General features: G+C 34.8%; 2 protein-coding genes across 2 annotated transcripts in view; both read right to left on the minus strand.

Annotated features, from left to right (window-relative positions):
* The window catches only part of LOC136062930 (uncharacterized), a 17,216-nt gene extending 5,756 nt beyond the window's left edge, over nucleotides 1-11,460 (minus strand). The window contains exon 1 of the mRNA XM_065762663.1: nucleotides 10,797-11,460. Within this exon, the coding sequence (XP_065618735.1) occupies nucleotides 10,797-11,460 (664 nt within the window). The remainder of the gene's footprint in view (nucleotides 1-10,796) is intronic.
* Nucleotides 11,461-15,531: 4,071 nt separating this feature from the next.
* Nucleotides 15,532-17,103, minus strand: LOC112008553 (uncharacterized). Its single transcript, XM_024040878.2, has 2 exons — nucleotides 16,157-17,103; nucleotides 15,532-15,886 (listed from the first exon to the last, which is right to left on the minus strand). The coding sequence occupies exon 1, from the start codon at nucleotides 16,743-16,745 to the stop codon at nucleotides 16,167-16,169; it is 579 nt and encodes a 192-aa protein (XP_023896646.2). The 5' UTR covers nucleotides 16,746-17,103; the 3' UTR covers nucleotides 15,532-15,886; nucleotides 16,157-16,166.
* Between the last annotated feature and the right edge of the window lie 1,376 nt (nucleotides 17,104-18,479).

Below are 18,479 nucleotides of genomic sequence, written 5' to 3' on the forward strand. Positions count from 1 at the left end.
CTGAAGGGACGGACGGCCAAAGAAAGGCGAATGGATGATCAACAGATGGAAGAAGAGATAGGACGATGAAGACTATATAAGAAAAGCGAGTAAAGTAAGATAGGAAGGGGGGAAGGAGGAGAAGAAAAGGGCTCCTGCCACGGGCCGAGGAGCATCCCCCCATTTGTAAATAAGTTCTAAGTATTTTCTTTTATAAAAGAAGAAAGTTCATGTTTGGTGAACGACGCCAGTGCCTAAACCTTCAATCCACTCTCTATAAATTTATTTTTGGGCTAGTTGGGCTGAAAACCCATTCATACTCTGGGTCTAATCCAAATTGAGTCCCTACAATTGGCGCCGTCTGTGGGAAGGATTAGGGCGCTGGCCGGTGCACCAGGCGATTGTTCGAAGTGGTCGTTTTACAGTAGGTTGGCGAAGTTAAAAAACAAAAAACAAAAAACAAAAAAAAAAAAAGAGAAAAAAGAAAATAGCAGAGTTGACAGCGAAAAGAGAAATCTTGATATTATTTCATAAATAGAAAAAGTACAAATTACAATCAGAGGCTCAGACAGGCGTGTTTTACAAACAAATTTACAAGCTAATCCTACCAGCTAGTTCTACAATCAGAGGCCCAGGTGGACCCGCCCTAAAAAACTAACCAGAGGGAAGTGTCAAGCCGTGCTTTTATTGGCATCAAGAGAATGGGAGAGCTTGACACTAAAAGCAGGGAAGGGGGAGGGCCAGCTTGTTTCAAGGTTACCAACAACTCCTTTCTTGGAACGGCGGTTTTATTGGCATCAAGAGAATGGAAGAGCTTGACACTAAAAGCAGGGAAGGGGGAGGGCCAGCTTGTTTTAAGGCTACCAACAACTCCTTTCTCGGAGCGGCGGAGCTTGAACAAAGAGAGGAGCAGATGCAGGGGCTCTGGGACACCTTCCCCCATGATGTTCCCTTGATTCTCTTCAATCCTCACGAGTGTTGGCCGTTGGAGACAGCAACACTCAAGCACCGCCCATGACATGAATTCGCACGTCTTCTTCGTCGGGGGTGCGCTCCGAGGAGAGACGTTAGGTACTTCAACAACATCCCTCCGGGCCACCTTGTATGGCGTCATCGGGGTTACGCCTAGATTCTGCCGCACCGGAAGCCCAGTGGGGGCTGCGGCCATAACGGCTCTTGACACGGATGTCCTTACACCTGCCCAAAGCCGCCTCATATTTGCCAACTCCAGTCACAATTTCGGCGGAGTTGTTAAAGGGGCTTGGGGAGTTGAAAGGGTATGTTCTTTCTGTTTGTGTTGGGAGGTTCATGGATTATGGAGAAACCATTCCCCCACCTTATATAAGGGATGAAGGTTGGTAAGAATTAATTTATGCAGAATTCGAAAAGAGAGTTATCAGCAGGGCTAATAATGAAGCTACCAAATTCCAAGGGGGCCGTAGACCATTGGACTCGTGTTAATTCACGAGGACATTAATGAAGGCGCGTTTCGCGCACCGAAGCGTCAAGCGCGGAACACGAACGGACAAAGGGCGCTTCATAAATGAAAAAGATGGGGGCTCGAGCTGGAGGCGAGATCAACGTCACGTGTAAAGATCATAATCGGACCCAAGGAGAAATCATCTCCAGTAAAGCGGTCCGAGGACAAACCCCTACTTACAGAAAAATAGAAGTGGTAAACAGAACCAAGGTATTGCATGGTCCTCAGACCCAAGCCTATGGTAAAACTATTCACACCATTGTACCTGGGTACTAAACAGAACCAAGATATTGCATGGTCCTCAGACTCAAACCTATGGGGAAACTAGATACTTACAGAAAAATAGAAGTGGTAGACAGAACCAAGGTATTACATGGTTCTCGGACCCAAGCCTATAGTAAAACTATTCACACCATTGTACCTGGTACTAGACAGAACCAAGGTATTGCATGGTCCTCGGACTCAAACCTATGGGGAAACTAGATACTTACAAAAAAATAGAAGTGGTAGATAGAACCAAGGTATTGCATGGTCCTCGGACCCAAGCCTATGGTAAAACTATTCACACCATTGTACTTGGGTACTAGACAGAACCAAGGTATTGCATGGTCCTCGACTCAAACCTATGGGAAACTAGATACTTACAGAAAAATAGAAGTGGTAGATAGAACCAAGGTATTGCATAGTCCTCGGACCCAAGCCTATGGTAAAACTATTCACACCATTGTACTTGGGTACTAGACAGAACCAAGGTATTGCATGATCCTCGGACTCAAACCTATGGGGAAACTAGATACTTACAGAAAAATAGAAGTGGTAGACAGAACTAAGGTATTGCATGGTCCTCGGACCCAAGCCTATAGTAAAACTATTCACACCATTGTACCTGGGTACTAGACAGAACCAAGGTATTGTATGGTCCTCAGACTCAAACTTATGAGGAAACTAGATACTTACAGAAAAATAGAAGTGGTAGACAGAACCAAGGTATTGCATGGTCCTCGGACCCAAGCCTATGATAAAACTATTCACACCATTGTACCTGGGTACTAGACAGAACTAAGGTATTGCATGGTCCTCGAACTCAAACCTATGAGGAAACTAGATACTTACAGAAAAATAAAAGTGGTAGACAGAACCAAGGTATTGCATGGTCCTCGGACCCAAGCCTATGGTAAAACTATTCACACCATTGTACCTGGGTACTAGACAGAACCAAGGCATTGCATGGTCCTTGGACCCAAGCCTATGTTAAAATTATTCATACAGAACCAAGGCATTGCATGGTCCTCGGACCCAAGCCTATGTTAAAATTATTTATACAGAACCAAGGCATTGTATGGTCCTCGGACCCAAGCCTATGTTAAAATTATTCATACAGAACCAAGGCATTGCATGGTCCTCGGACCCAAGCCTATGTTAAAATTATTCATACAGAACCAAGGCATTGCATGGTCCTCAGACCCAAGCCTATGTTAAAATTATTATATCAGAACTAAGGCATTGCATGGTCCTCAGACCCAAGCCTATGTTAAATTATTTATACAAAACCAAGGCATTGCATGGTCCTCGGACCCAAGCCTATGTTAAAATTATTCACACAGAACCAAGGTATTGTATGGTCCTCGGACTCAAACCTATGGGGAAACTAGATACTTACAGAAAAATAGAAGTAGTAGACAAAACCAAGCATTGCATGGTCCTGGACCCAAGCCTATGTTAAAATTATTCATACAGAACCAAGGCATTGCATGGTCCTCGGACCCAAACCTATGTTAAAATTATTTATACAGAACCAAGGCGAAGGCATTGCATGGTCCTCGGACCCAAGCCTATGTTAAAATTATTTATACAGAACCAAGGCATTGCATGGTCCTCGGACCCAAGCCCATGTTAAAACTATTCACACATTAAAACTAAGTACTAGACAAAATCAAGGTATTGCATGGTCCAGGACTTGAACCTATGGAGAAAATAAGTATCTGTAGAAAAACCAGAGTGTCACCTAGATTCAAGTTAGTAATAGGTCTTATCAATACTCAAGTGGTTCACTCTGATCAACGTTGCCCTACTAAGGGGTTATATCCCCATTAATGCGGCCAGAGGGGTTAGGTGAATGCATTAAGTGTGAGGGTGACAGCTTGCTCTGGACCTGGTCTTTCCCAAAATCATCCTTGGCATGCCGAGGACGAAGAGGTCCTCGGCGTGGATCCGGAAAAGAGGCTTTCCCCAATTTAGCCTTGAATGGTCAGTCTTCCTCGGCGTGGGCCTTGGGCCTACTACACGATGGGCCGAGGCTATCAGGCCCACGGGCCCCACATATATATATATATATGTATATAAATTATTTTTTCATTATTAAATTGAAAGGAAAAACAATTTTTTCACGAACTTAAAACATAAGATATAAAAAGTATTCACTCCTAACATTTACCTACAAAAGTTTCTGCATCATCAAAGTACCCCTAATATTTATTCCTTAAAAACAAACTTTGTTAAAATCCAAATTATCTATCCATATATCCAAAAACATAAAACTAAAAAAAATTAATAAATCAAAGAAAAAGAAAATAAAAAGAAAGAAAACACTTTTAGGACCCAAAACCCAATAAAACCATGATTAAACAAAGAAAACACATCAAAATTAACATTTTTGCTCCCTTTTATCTAATACGCCGGAAAAGTATCTTAAAGAATTATAAATAAAAGAAAAAAAAAGTTGAAACAAAAACTTTTAGGATTAAAAAAAATTAAAATTCAAACTTTCTCTCACTAATATCCAAAATACAAAAAATATATTTAAAATAATTTATAAATCAAATAAAAAAAATTCACAACCCCAGACCCAACAAAACCACTAGGATTTAAGAATGCATAAAGGAAATTGGATTGAATGATAGGACATTTTCACAACAACAAAAAATAAATTAAAAAAGAGAAAAGGTTGGACAAAGTGCAATGGTAGAAATTTTTTTATTATTTTTTATTTAAGAAACAAACTAATTGTTAAATACACATACTTTTAATTACATTCTCTTACCAATCTCAAACACATTATTTAACCTAAAGTACCACAACAAAAGGGTAGGGCCTTTAATAATAGAATTTAGTAAGGCATAAATGAGATCTTTTAGTGAAGACAATGAGAGTGGAATGAAATATTTAAAAATTGCTAGTGATGAAGTACTAGTGATATAGTGTAACAGGAGCTTTGGCAAATTTATTGAAAAAACCTCCATTATTATATATTGATTGCTTTGGAATAGCTTCATTCATAGACTATAGACCCTTTGTGTTCGAGTATCAACATAAGGAATAACTTTAGTCTTTTGCAACGTAATTAATCGACAAGCATGAAGTAAAAAATAGAAGAGAAAGATTACAATATGAAATTAGAGTTAGGGGTAGCAATTTGTGTTCGTGTTGTGTTAACTTATGAGTATCCGATTATATAGGTCAATAGTAACCCAACATGTTTATTAAACGGGTCAAGATTTCTCAACCCTAATACGACCCATTTATTAAACAGGTCAGTCGTGTCGTCCTGTTTATCAAATTTTATCAAAATGAAAAAAAAAATATTTATGAAAAAAAAAAATGAATAAATACTTTTAATATAAAATTCAAAACTAACGAGTAATTGCATCACAAATAGTCATTCAAAACTAAAGCATATCTCAATATCACAAATAATCGATCACAATATATCAAAGAAAATAATCCACAACAACTAATAAGTTTATATACTTAGGGTTTGATAGATATATTGATAAAATGTCACTAATTAAATGAGTTTAACGGGTCAAATGGATTCCATATATTGAATACTAACCTAACTCATTTATTAAACGGGTCAGTTGTATTAACCCGAATATGGCACGAACCCATTAAGCCTTAACTTATAACCTTCTAATTTCGTGTCATGTCATGTCGAGTTCGTGGATTGTGTCCAATTTTGCCACCCCTAAAATTAGTATCTAGGATATCACTCCCCCACTTCAATATTTTTTTTTTCTTATTTTGAAATAATTCTCCCACTTCAATCATGTACATCCTCATTGTTAGGATTAGTCAAGTTATAATTAAGATTTCTTGTACTTGTTTATTTTTTTATAATATAACTTAGTCTGACCTAATATATACTCGATGTGAGATTCAACATATGCCATGTGTAACATCTTCAAAGTCCAATTTCATGCAAAAATCCAAACACTATATATTTGGGTGTGAAGATTTGAGTCTTTGAGGAGACGATTGAACCCTCAAATAATTACTTAATCAACAATGTCTTACCTCTTAGATTTATGGTTTTATAATGGAGTCCCCATTTAATTTAATTAAAGAGGAAAAATTAATTAAGAAAATCTCATGAAAAACATATTTATTGAATAAGTTGAAAATTGCATTATTGAAATTATTAAAATTACATGGTTCATCATATACACAATCTTGAAAAGAAAGATTACATGACTTTGATTCCTAATTACAATCTAGAAAAGAAAGATGACTTGATTTTGCTTCCTAGTTACAAAATAGAAAAAAAAAATTACATTGATAAGGAACAAATCCGAAATCTAAGTTCAGAGACTAGTTTTCAAAACGAAAAGGTGTTAGGCACAAATTATTTCCAATAAGAAGATCAAACTTTCGAGAAAGTAATAGTTATATCATGTTATGAACAAGTCATACATTCAATCATGTCATTATTATATCATGAATTATAGAGGAATTACATTATTTTAGTCATAATATTTGAATCATATTTATTTAAAATTAATCATAGAATGCATGCTCATTATGTTATATGCATGATTAAATCAAACATCAACGCATGTCATCAAAATTCATCATATGATGCAATTTTATAATCAAACTATAATGAAAAGTATACTAGATTCCAATACCTACTTGCATGCATTTCCTCTAGTAAATGATTTGATGGTGGATTACCTTTAAGAATGTTGATTGAGTTGCTACTGCTTGGTCTCCTTGGATCAATTCACGAATCTTTCACTTGCATGTTTGAGGGAGCTGTGCTTGTAGTTGTAGTTGTTGTGTGTTGTTGATTTGTGGTATGCAACCTGACTCCTTCTAGTTTGTGAATGGTGTGTTCTTGAAACAGGCTTTAAGAGTTTATCAGCTTGAGGTTGAATAATAATCATGAAGAACGGTTCGCAGGAACTTCAACGAAAGAAGTTTTTGGAGTCAAATCAAGAGGTATTTAGGGCATTTGATGATTCTATTGTCTCTAGGGTTTTGGGATTGTGGTACTTGACTTGAGTGATGAGAAAATGGTGTTTAGGAGGTGGGAAATGAGTGAAAATAAATCTCCGGTTGTGCTCCTTGTAGAGAATAATGTTGCATAGTGATCAACCTAATTTCTCTCTACAACACTATTGAATCTGAAATTTTGAATGCTAGTTGTCAATATCCCTTCAAAGATTTAAGATTGTTTTCTAATTATTTATTCTTGTATTTATAAAGGGGAAAGGATTAGAAAGTTTAACTTTCCCTCCCATCCCTCTAGTTTGGAGTTTTTGAAAACCGACGTCAAAGTTTAACGATCTAAAGTTTCTAGACTAAAGTTCTATTTGACACTTATTATCCGGAGTCTGAACCAAAATATTGAGTACTGTTTGACACTTACTATCTAGACAAAAATACTACTTTGGCTCTATATTAAGAACTCATGCATGATTTTAGCTCAATTTTCTGATTTGTTTGAGAATAATTATGTCATTTTAATGTTTTTCCAAACCACATAATGATCGGATTACCTTCTAAGATATTTATGGCCTTTAAACTGAAGTAATCATCTCTTTTTTTTTTTCAAGATAATTGATTTAAATTTCAAAAATCATAATTATTTATCCCTAGGATTTATCCAATACTTTTATTACAATCTTATTTGAAAATTTAAATCAATGAGATTTTGACATGTTATTAATTAATTTATTTGATAACCAATTAAAATAAAGGGAAAATTACACTTTACCCACCTGTGGTTTGGCCCGTTTTAACAATGCCCACCCGTGATTTGAAATTTGTCACTTAACCCACCTGAGGTGGCCTCCGTTAGACGCCCGTTACCCATCTCTACCATTTTTGTTAGAAAATCTCATTTACTATATAAGCCAAAATTAAAACCCAAATAGAATCCTAAAAGGAAGAACGAGCTCTCTCCCTCTCTCTACCCTAGAATCCTTAAAAATCCCCAAACCCATAATCCCTTTCTCTCTTCACTTAGATTTCCAAAGTGAAATTTGAACAATTGCAAGCAAGGAGGGTGTATTGAATCCCCACCAAGTCCCTAACCAGTCTCTTCACTCTCAATGGCAAACCACTCGCTCGCATTTTGTGCACGGCCATCGAGACTCGCACCCAGAAGCTCAAGTGAATTGCCGACAAGACCTCACCAAGCTCGAACACTACAAGCTCAACAAGTACAGCCCAGCAGTCTCTGAGCTTGGCCCATCTGCAACTTTCGGATTCGGAGCCAGGTCGGGCATGGAGGCCAAAGCCATCGAGAAGAGTGCATTCGATTTGTAGCTGGAGAAGTACGACGCGGCGGTGAAGATCAAAATCATAAAAGAGGTGAGCATGTTCATGGATTTGGGGTTGAAGGAGGCCAAGGAATTGGTTGAGAAAGTCCTTGTGGTTAATGAGAAATGAGAAATCCATTAAACCCAAAAAATTTGAACAGATTGTTGGGTTTTTTTTTTTGCAGATTTTTTTTTTTTTTTTTACTTGTAAAGTCCCTGTGGTAAATGTTTGTTTCTTGAGAAAATGAAGGAAAAGGAATAAAAGGTTACTGTGTTAGTGAAATTTAAATGTAATTAGTTTACTTGCTTCAGTTGATTTCGAAGAGATTATTGAAATTCTATTTCTTCATTCTCTGTTTGTTTGCTGAGAAACTGAAGAAAAGGAAAAGAAAAAAAATTGATGTAACTAAAAGAGGCAAATTGCTAGTTTTTTTTTTTTTTGTCAAATCTTTTTTTTTTTACTTGCAAATCTGGGTTTTTTTAGAGAACCCAGCAAAAGAAATAGGGTTAAAGTTTTATTTTGTGATTGCTCTATGAAGAATTATGTAGTCAATTTTTGGATTTTTGCAGTTGAAGGCTAGTGAATCTGTGGATGTATATTCACATGGATTTGTGGCTTTTTTTGTGACTGTAGGTGTATTGGTTTTCTTTTATGTTTTATGTGAAGAAGAATAAGAAGGGAGAAAAGAGGAGAGAGACATAAAATATAATGAAAAAAAAAAAAAACACATTTACCCCTATTTTTAACGGTGAAAAGAGAGAGGTGGGTAACGGGGGTCTAACGGAGGCCACTTCAGGTGGGTTAAGTGACAAATTTTAAACCACGGGTGGACATTGTTAAAACGGGCCAAACCACAGGTGGGTAAAGTGCAATTTTCCCTAAAATTAATTAATCATAATCACATGTACTAGATCCAATATTGCAAGAATGCACATTAATTGTTAGATCTTGATGTATCTTGATCTTTTGATTGGATAGTCTGATTGTTACATTCAACACATCGTTTTGATCATTTTGAACTTTGATGTATTTTGGAATTAATTTCATGTTCCTCAATGGTTCAAATGGTGTTTTTACCATTTTGTGGTTAAAATGACTATTTTGCCCTTAATTGACTCTCAATTGCAAAAGAGGGTGTCTCTACTAGGATATCAAATAAAGCACTAGAAAGGTTTTATTTTTTTATTTTTTTTAGGTATTGGAATTAAATTCTGCATTTGAGCTTTTAGCTTTTATTTATTTATTTTGTTAAACAAGCACATAATATTAATTAGAAATAACTAGTATGTTACAAAAAAGCTTAGCTTTATTAAAAGCTAACAAACTTTCCACCACAGGCAGTGGATCATTCAAATAAGGAGATCAGTTCTTTGAATAACCCCTATTTTTGCTACGCTATTTGCACTTCTATTAGCTTCTCTATTATCTGTAGAATGGTGAAGATGTTTGTGGAATATTGTGGAGGTATAAAATTAAAAAGAAAATTAAATTGCAACAAATATATAAAGAATGGCTTCCTTAGTGAAAAATAATAAACCATTAACCATTCAAGGAATTTCTTCTTTCAAATTGCAATCCGATCTGAAGCAAGTCATGCAACTATATGTGAAGAAAAAGCAAAAATTCTAAACCACCAAATATTTTTATTAAGATACCAGTGATTAGGCCAATGGCATTTCACTCTCATGCAAATTGTTGCTTGCATAGCTTGACGACCTACTTTGTTTTCCAAGCCACCATGGCCATTTTGGTTTCCCACAACCATAACCCCTAGGTGCCCAGCTTGCTTTCCTTGAGAGTCGCTAGGAGGCTCTGTCACCACATTTGGAGCTCCACCATCTCCTCCAGCATCCACACCATGGAGACGAAGTCTAAATCGACACGCGCATGAAATGACTTGATATAAGAAGGTGAGGAACCAAAACAACCAGGGAAGGCAAACCAATGTCACCCCAGCAACGGGAAGCCAAGAGGTGGATTGTGACTTTGGTAGGGTGGTATACAATAAGGCAGCCGCCTCCGGCCACTATAGAGCTAAACAAAACGGAACAAAGGAGCCATATGGATGCACATCCAGACCTTGGATTGGATGCAGACATATTGTGTCTGGCGAGATTCAAGGTAGACTGAAAAGCTTGGATTGAAATTAAGTCTTGTCTTCTCTATCTTGTTATTGGGTATGGTTTGCACGTCTAACTCCTTGACTCGACATAGAAGGATTCTTTATATATATGTAAATAGACTTTTATATGTGATATATTATTGATCGTGAAGGAAAAGTTGCCTGAAGAGTGTGTCCGTTTGGTATTGCTCTGGGAATTGAAGTTTTAGATGTAATGGTTTTGCTATTAAGAGTTCTAGCGTTTAGAGCCTTTGGCAAACAAGAAAATGTTACCCTAGATTGGAATAGCTTTTATATACGAAAACTGATGAAAGAATGGATTTTAGTTTATTAAGTGATAATTTTTTTTATCATCAAATAAGAGAAATAAGTTTGACTTTGCATACACTAGAAAAGAAACCTATTCGTGACTTGACCAAATGATTAAAGATTAATTATTGTGAAATGAATACTTGAATTATGCCAACACCAAAAAAGAAACCCATTGATATATTGATCTAGTGACAAAGAGCATCATGAAGTAAATGCCATAGGTTTTAAATCTTATTGTAGGTATAAAAAAGTTTTTCTGTATTTTTATATTGAAACCCAATAATTCAGCACAAAAAAAAAAACCCCCCCAAGCAGCCCTGAGATTTGGTCCAAATTGCTTCTGATCATTTGTTAATGTACCTTCACTGTTCAACCAAATTTCGCAATCCTTATCGTCATGATCAAAGCAACCACACCAGTAGCAAATATTCGGTAGTCTCTCGTATTTGAAGCTAATCCAAATCTGTTTTTCTTGGCCAATTGAAATCAAACGTCCGCGGCATAATGGACCTGTAATATCCATTGAGACTCTAACCCGAATAAAGTTTCCACCCTCTGTTTCCCTTGGATTGGCAGTAGGTATGACCCTTCCCAGAACTTCACAAATCTTCTCCGCTGCCCTCACGTTCATAAACTTAATAGGGAGGCCGTGTACTTGCACCCAGAAAGAGGTTCTATCCAGTTTGAGTTCATCACCAGAGTAATTTGTGTCATATTTTTCCATGACGACCAAATGCTTATCGAAAGTCCATGGTTCACTCTGGAGCACTCTATCTACTTCAACTTCGTTATCAAACACAAACAGAATTCTATGGTCTCCCAAATGACGGACCTTGAAACCATTTTTGGATCGCCAAAGTGGGATGAAGGTTTTAGCAATTGCATCGATGTTCAGGGCTCTTTTAGTGAGGAACTTTGTAACAATACTGAACTCTGGTGAACTCAATTCCTCATCTAAACAACAACCCGGACCTTCTTTTTCTGACAAAGTAAGTCGATTCCAATTTGAGGTCAGATCATCCATGGTGGTGAGAAAAAGGAAAAAACACCAATCCACGAACAACCAAAAAAAAAAAAACTTCTCACTGTTTCCCAGTACCCCCGGAAAAAAAACCCCACAAACCTTGGTATAACCTTGTTATCCCAAGGGTTACTCACGCTCCTTCCTAAGGAAGGGACCTCTATTCTACTGTAAAAGAAAGCTGACTAGAGAGCTTTCCTTGGTACAGAGAAACAAAACTTTCAAGTTGAATACAAAACTTTCAAGTTAGAAATAATTTTTATTGTTGACAAACTGTTGAATACACCCTATATTTTTACAAACTGTTGATGTGACAAATTCTTACAAGTTTTAATATGAGTCCATCACTAATATCACATTTTTATTTGCAATAACTATTTGGAAAATATTAAAGCCATATTAGCAGTTTGTAAAAATGTTGCAAAATAGTTTGTGTTTGTAACATTACTCTTCTAACTTTAGCTTAAAACTATTTTTCAACTTTAAGTCCTTAATTAAAGCTCTTAAAAATAGGCAAACAATCAATTTTCTCCTCATAAATATAGGGTGTTTTCATTTTAGTCCTTAAAAATTTATTTGTTTAAATTTATGTGCCTTCATGTTGTGACATTATTTCAATTTTTGCCTTTCATATCATCTTACTTAGGGGAAATGCTTAAGTTTACCTAATGCCTAATGGAATGCCTACGTGACACACACTTTCAATTAAAAAAAGAAGAAGTTAAGTGAGATAAAAATATGAAAAAAATTTAGTTACAAAAATGGTTGTAGTCTAAGGTTACAATCTTACTCAATAAAATAAAAAATTTACTATATATTTTGAAACTTTAACCATTGAATTGCATGTTCTTTACGCTCTCAATACATATGTTAAAATTTTTTGTTAATCGAATATTATTTACTATATAATTTATAAACTTATATTTTATACCTAATTTTAAACTATAAAAACTTGTAATTTAAACAATTTATTGATGACATAGCCATTGTTCTTTAATTTTCTAGAAAAATTGCAAGCATGAAAGATATAAGAAGAAGATGTAATCTAATGGTGGATTTGTCGAAATTCACTTCCAATAAAAAAAATATTGAGTAAGGTTGTAGTCTTAAGCTAAAACCAATTTTGTAATTAAATTTTGTCATAAAAATATCAGGTAATTTTTACAAACTGTTGATGTGACAAATTCTTACAAGTTTTAATATGAGTCCATCACTAATATCACATTTTTATTTGCAATAACTATTTGGAAAATATTAAAGCCATATTAGCAGTTTGTAAAAATGTTGCAAAATAGTTTGTGTTTGTAACATTACTCTTCTAACTTTAGCTTAAAACTATTTTTCAACTTTAAGTCCTTAATTAAAGCTCTTAAAAATAGGCAAACAATCAATTTTCTCCTCATAAATATAGGGTGTTTTCATTTTAGTCCTTAAAAATTTATTTGTTTAAATTTATGTGCCTTCATGTTGTGACATTATTTCAATTTTTGCCTTTCATATCATCTTACTTAGGGGAAATGCTTAAGTTTACCTAATGCCTAATGGAATGCCTACGTGACACACACTTTCAATTAAAAAAAAAAGAAGTTAAGTGAGATAAAAATATAAAAAAAATTTAGTTACAAAAATGGTTGTAGTCTAAGGTTACAATCTTACTCAATAAAATAAAAAATTTACTATATATTTTGAAACTTTAACCGTTGAATTGCATGTTCTTTACGCTCTCAATACATATGTTAAAATTTTGTGTTAATCGAATATTATTTACTATATAATTTATAAACTTATATTTTATACCTAATTTTAAACTATAAAAACTTGTAATTTAAACAATTTATTGATGACATAGCCATTGTTCTTTAATTTTCTAGAAAAATTGCAAGCATGAAAGATATAAGAAGAAGATGTAATCTAATGGTGGATTTGTCGAAATTCACTTCCAATAAAAAAAATATTGAGTAAGGTTGTAGTCTTAAGCTAAAACCAATTTTGTAATTAAATTTTGTCATAAAAATATCAGGTTTGTTGCTTAGATGTATCAACATAACTTTTTTTCCTCTGCTAATATAACTTGTTGTGATTTGTGCATAACAAAAGTAGTGTTAATGATAAATTTAGGTAGAATTGATATTGCTCTAATCACAAAAAACCATGTCAGTAGTTGTAAAACAATGATGAAAAAATGCGTCCCTGTCATTACTCTAGGTGTATAAAAAAGCTACTTAAAACCGGTTTTATAGTATAGGCGAATGAGGTGGTCGCCTAAGGCTCCTAAGTAAAAAAAAGGTTCTCAAATTTTAACCAATAGTCCAATGGGGTTCTTTCTTTCATTGTAATAGTACCAATTAAACTCAAATATTAACCAATATATAAAATAATATTTTTATCACATGAAAAAAAAAAAAGGAAAAAGAAGAAGAGAGAAATTCTAAGTTCACAACATTTTTCTCAAGAATTACAATAAATTCTAAGTTGCAGGTTATTACTAGCTGTTATTAGTGGTCAAAAAATAATAATTTTAATGATGGGTTCAAATTAGAACCAGTAACAACTTAACATTTAAGATTTGTTGTGAAAATGTTGTGATTGTAGTACTTCTAAAAAAATAAAGCAATACACAAAAAAATTTATAACATTTTCACAACAGTTGGGTTGGCAAAATTTTATTAGTTTTCATCTATATCCACCACTAACATCATTTTTTCATTTACCACTATCAATCTGCCATATTAACAAAGACGCAAAAAGTTTTATCAGTTTTTTACTACGTTTTACTACGTTGAACTTACAAACTAATGTGGTAATCAATGTAATTGGTGAGCTTCAGTTATCTCATAAATGATATTACAGCTCAATGTAGTTAAAGTTCTATTTGCAACACTGCTCTATAACTAATATCCACATTAGTGCATTACATACCCTTTATCATTTTGCATAAATGTTTAAATTAACTAGTCACAGACTCACACAATGAGTGAGAATATATAATTATTTTGTAATATGGTATAATTTATAATTCGTTCTCTCTAGAATTAAAACAATTTCATTAACCTAAAGTAGAATTGCAAGAAATAATAAAAATTCACCAAAGAGAGAGAGAGAGAGAGAGAGAGAGAGAGAGAGAGAGTAATCACATAATTTTTGCATGGGAAAAATATGTAGAATGAGAAAAAGAATGGAAAATTTATACAAAAAGAGTATGAGGAGAAGAAGAGTCAAAATTAAAGGAAGAGCAATAAATAAAGGAAGAGTAATGATAAGGTAGATAATAGTGGGAAGAAAAGAGATAAGAAAAAAGTTGGAGGAAGCATAACAGTTAGGTGAGAATAAAAGGGAGAAGAAGAGTAAAAAATGAGAGAGAAAGGGTTAAAAATAGGTAGATGATCTAGCATAATGAGAGATTAGAAAAATCAACATAGCTTTAGATGGAGGCAAACAACAAAGGGGATGCAACAATTGGCAATCCCTATAAGATGAGTACGAAGAATCTCTTCTCTTGCTTATATGGCTTTAAAACATGTAAAATTGGCAAACAATAATTGGAACAACAATATTTTCACATAATTTCACCACTAATATCACTTTATATATTATGCATCAATCACAACAGACTATGTTAGCAATTGTGAAAATTTTGTCAAAAATGTTGTGTTTTTAGATTGATTTGAACTTATTGATAGCTTTAACATGATCTGGTATAGCATGCATACAACAAGAACAAGAGAGGGCTTCTCCAATCTCCTACTCCATAACTTTGGATGACAGAGAAATACCAAGAGAGGCACTTCAGATTTTTGAATAACCTTACCACTAATATTGGTCTAAGACATATCCATACTCTTAATGTTAATCCTGTTCACATTAAAACTTGAAGAAAAAAAAAGGTAGGGAGGGGCATATGAACTCATTATTTCCGACTATGACTAGTAAGACTCAATAATATATATTAAGGAAAACAACTCTGATATGTACCCATTTCGTGATAGGAGTACTGTTTGATATAAATGAAGCTTACGAATTTTCTGAACATCTACTGTAAAAAGAAGTGGCACATCATACAAATGGACGACGATAAACCTGTCTATTTTCCTTCAATTAATAAAAAATATCAACAATATCTAAAAATGTCCTGCTACATGACTTGTAAATAAATCAAGGAAGAGAAAAATGAACAAAAATGATTAGATTCTATAAGGTTGTTTTGCGATAGATGAAGACAAAAAGTGCCTACTACTATTTGAAGATCATCTTCATGATGACAATAAACTTAGGAATTCCATTTTGTTTGAGCAGACGCAAATGCAATTTCCCAAAGAGCAAAAGAAAGCTGGTCGTGAGAATTGATGGTCCATCTTGGTTTAAATTGCAGTCCATTTATATCACCAACGACAATGTGGGTGTGGTCTAGGCTTCAAGACTCAGGCAGGACCTATAGTATTGAAAGAGCCGTACCTTTAAATAATCTGAGATCATGAATTTTTTTTTTTTTTTTTTTAATATATGTGTAGGTCTTGGAAAATCCCAAAAAAATAAAGACAAAAATAAACATTGTATCAAGAAATGGAATGGCTTCCAAGGTGAAAAGTGCGATCCATTCAAAGTATCTCCTCTTTCAAATCATGATCCATTCTGATGCAACCATATGCATGAAGATATATATCGATGAGTCCATATATATATATATATATATATTGCTTACCCATATGTGATCAAGCTGCCATTGATGAGGCCAATGGCATTTCACTCTCATGTGAAGCCACAGACATTTCATGGCTCGACGATGAACTTCTCTTTTTAGGCTTCCTTTCTTCGCTGTCGTGATCATCATCATCGTCCAATGCTAGGATAGCTTCAAATTGAGCACGCCTTCTTGCATCACTTTCTGGAGATCTCACAATTGGGTCTACGGAACCAGCCTCATTGGCCACATTACCAGCTGCATTCACAACATTAGAACCACCACCACCACCGCCGCCGCCGCCGCCACCACCTGTAGTGCTGCCTCCTTCACGTGCACTACCGCTGACACCAATTCCTCCACCAGCAGCGCTGCCACTCCTAAATCCAAATCTACGGGACATGCATCGATAGCAGCACGTGAACAGCCAAAACAACCATGGAAGGCCAACCAATGCCGCCCCAGCGAAGGGAAGCCAAGATGAATAAGATGCATCCGGTTGGATTATGTATAGTATAAGGCAGCCGCCTCCAACCGCGATAGAGATAAATAGAAGGACTGTGATAAGGCATATGAACGTGCTTCCGACCCTTTGATCCGGTGCAGGCATTTGTGTAATGTAGAAAAACCAAAAAAAGGATTTTTAACCCTGGATTAAGGATTCGTCTTTTTCATCATCCATCTCCTTTATTGATATTCGTTTGTATGAGAAGATCGAAGATCAAGATTGGCTTAGGGTTGGACCAGGGTCCACGAGAGATGAATCATCCAGGTTCTGTTGTTGCATTGAGGTCTGAGATGGGATTTTCAGATGGTGGACATATTCAAACGTTTGTTTACGTAAAACATGGATTGTATCAAAACAAACCGATGCCCACAAGCTGTATGAGAGAGAGAGAGAGAGACAATTGGTGTCGGTTTATAGTTAATGCAAATTGAAAGTTGATGGCTAAATATTTGTGCCGCAAAAAGAACTAGACATGGACTATTATATCCTTACAATCTTATTGAGTTCTTACAGCGCATATAGACTCTAGAACATCAGATGATTAGGAAATTTATAGAATTTAGGAAGGTAACTCAGAATGATCATAGCCTTTACAGCCTTAGTTCCTACATGCTTGGGATAATCGAAGAAAAATGCTACGTTCACAACAAATTCTAAGTGGTAAATAATTAATTATTGGTTTTAATTTGATCTACCATAATAATATTTTGAAATTGAATACTACTTAATTGAAACTTTTGTTATATTTGTTAGACCAATATAGATCTCACGGTTCTCGTGTAACGTCCAATAAATTTTACATACAAATGCGTGTGCATGTTGGGGGAACCACTTATTTGAAATCTAGAACTAAGCCTTAAAAAAAAAAAAAAAAAAAAAAGATTGGCTTAGGGTTGGACCAGGGTCCACGAGAGATGAATCATCCAGGTTCTGTTGTTGCATTGAGGTCTGAGATGGGATTTTCAGATGGTGGACATATTCAAACGTTTGTTTACGTAAAACATGGATTGTATCAAAACAAACCGATGCCCACAAGCTGTATGAGAGAGAGAGAGAGAGACAATTGGTGTCGGTTTATAGTTAATGCAAATTGAAAGTTGATGGCTAAATATTTGTGCCGCAAAAAGAACTAGACATGGACTATTATATCCTTACAATCTTATTGAGTTCTTACAGCGCATATAGACTCTAGAACATCAGATGATTAGGAAATTTATAGAATTTAGGAAGGTAACTCAGAATGATCATAGCCTTTACAGCCTTAGTTCCTACATGCTTGGGATAATCGAAGAAAAATGCTACGTTCACAACAAATTCTAAGTGGTAAATAATTAATTATTGGTTTTAATTTGATCTACCATAATAATATTTTGAAATTGAATACTACTTAATTGAAACTTTTGTTATATTTGTTAGACCAATATAGATCTCACGGTTCTCGTGTAACGTCCAATAAATTTTACATACAAATGCGTGTGCATGTTGGGGGAACCACTTATTTGAAATCTAGAACTAAGCCTTAAAAAAAAAAAAAAAAAAAAATTTAGAACTAAGCAAATCTTTAAAAAATAAAAATAGAAAAATCTACAATCTGTCAAACTTTTTTACTTCCCGGGCCCTCTGCCTTCCTTTAGAGGAATAGGATAAGAAGCACTAGGTTGCATTTAACTCTTTTTCTTTTTTTCCCTCAAGTACTTGATAAACTTGGTCTTGCTCACTTTTAATTCGTTCCCTTCAATAAATTTTTTTTTTTCCATTTCATTTTTTTTTATTATATATTTTTGACATCTAAAATATGCGTCTGGTAGCCATATTTATCCAGCCAAAAAGGAGAGA

Source organism: Quercus suber, unplaced genomic scaffold, assembly GCF_002906115.3.
Source record: "Quercus suber isolate HL8 unplaced genomic scaffold, Cork oak 2.0 scaffold_468, whole genome shotgun sequence".
NCBI classification, from domain to species: Eukaryota; Viridiplantae; Streptophyta; class Magnoliopsida; order Fagales; family Fagaceae; genus Quercus; species Quercus suber.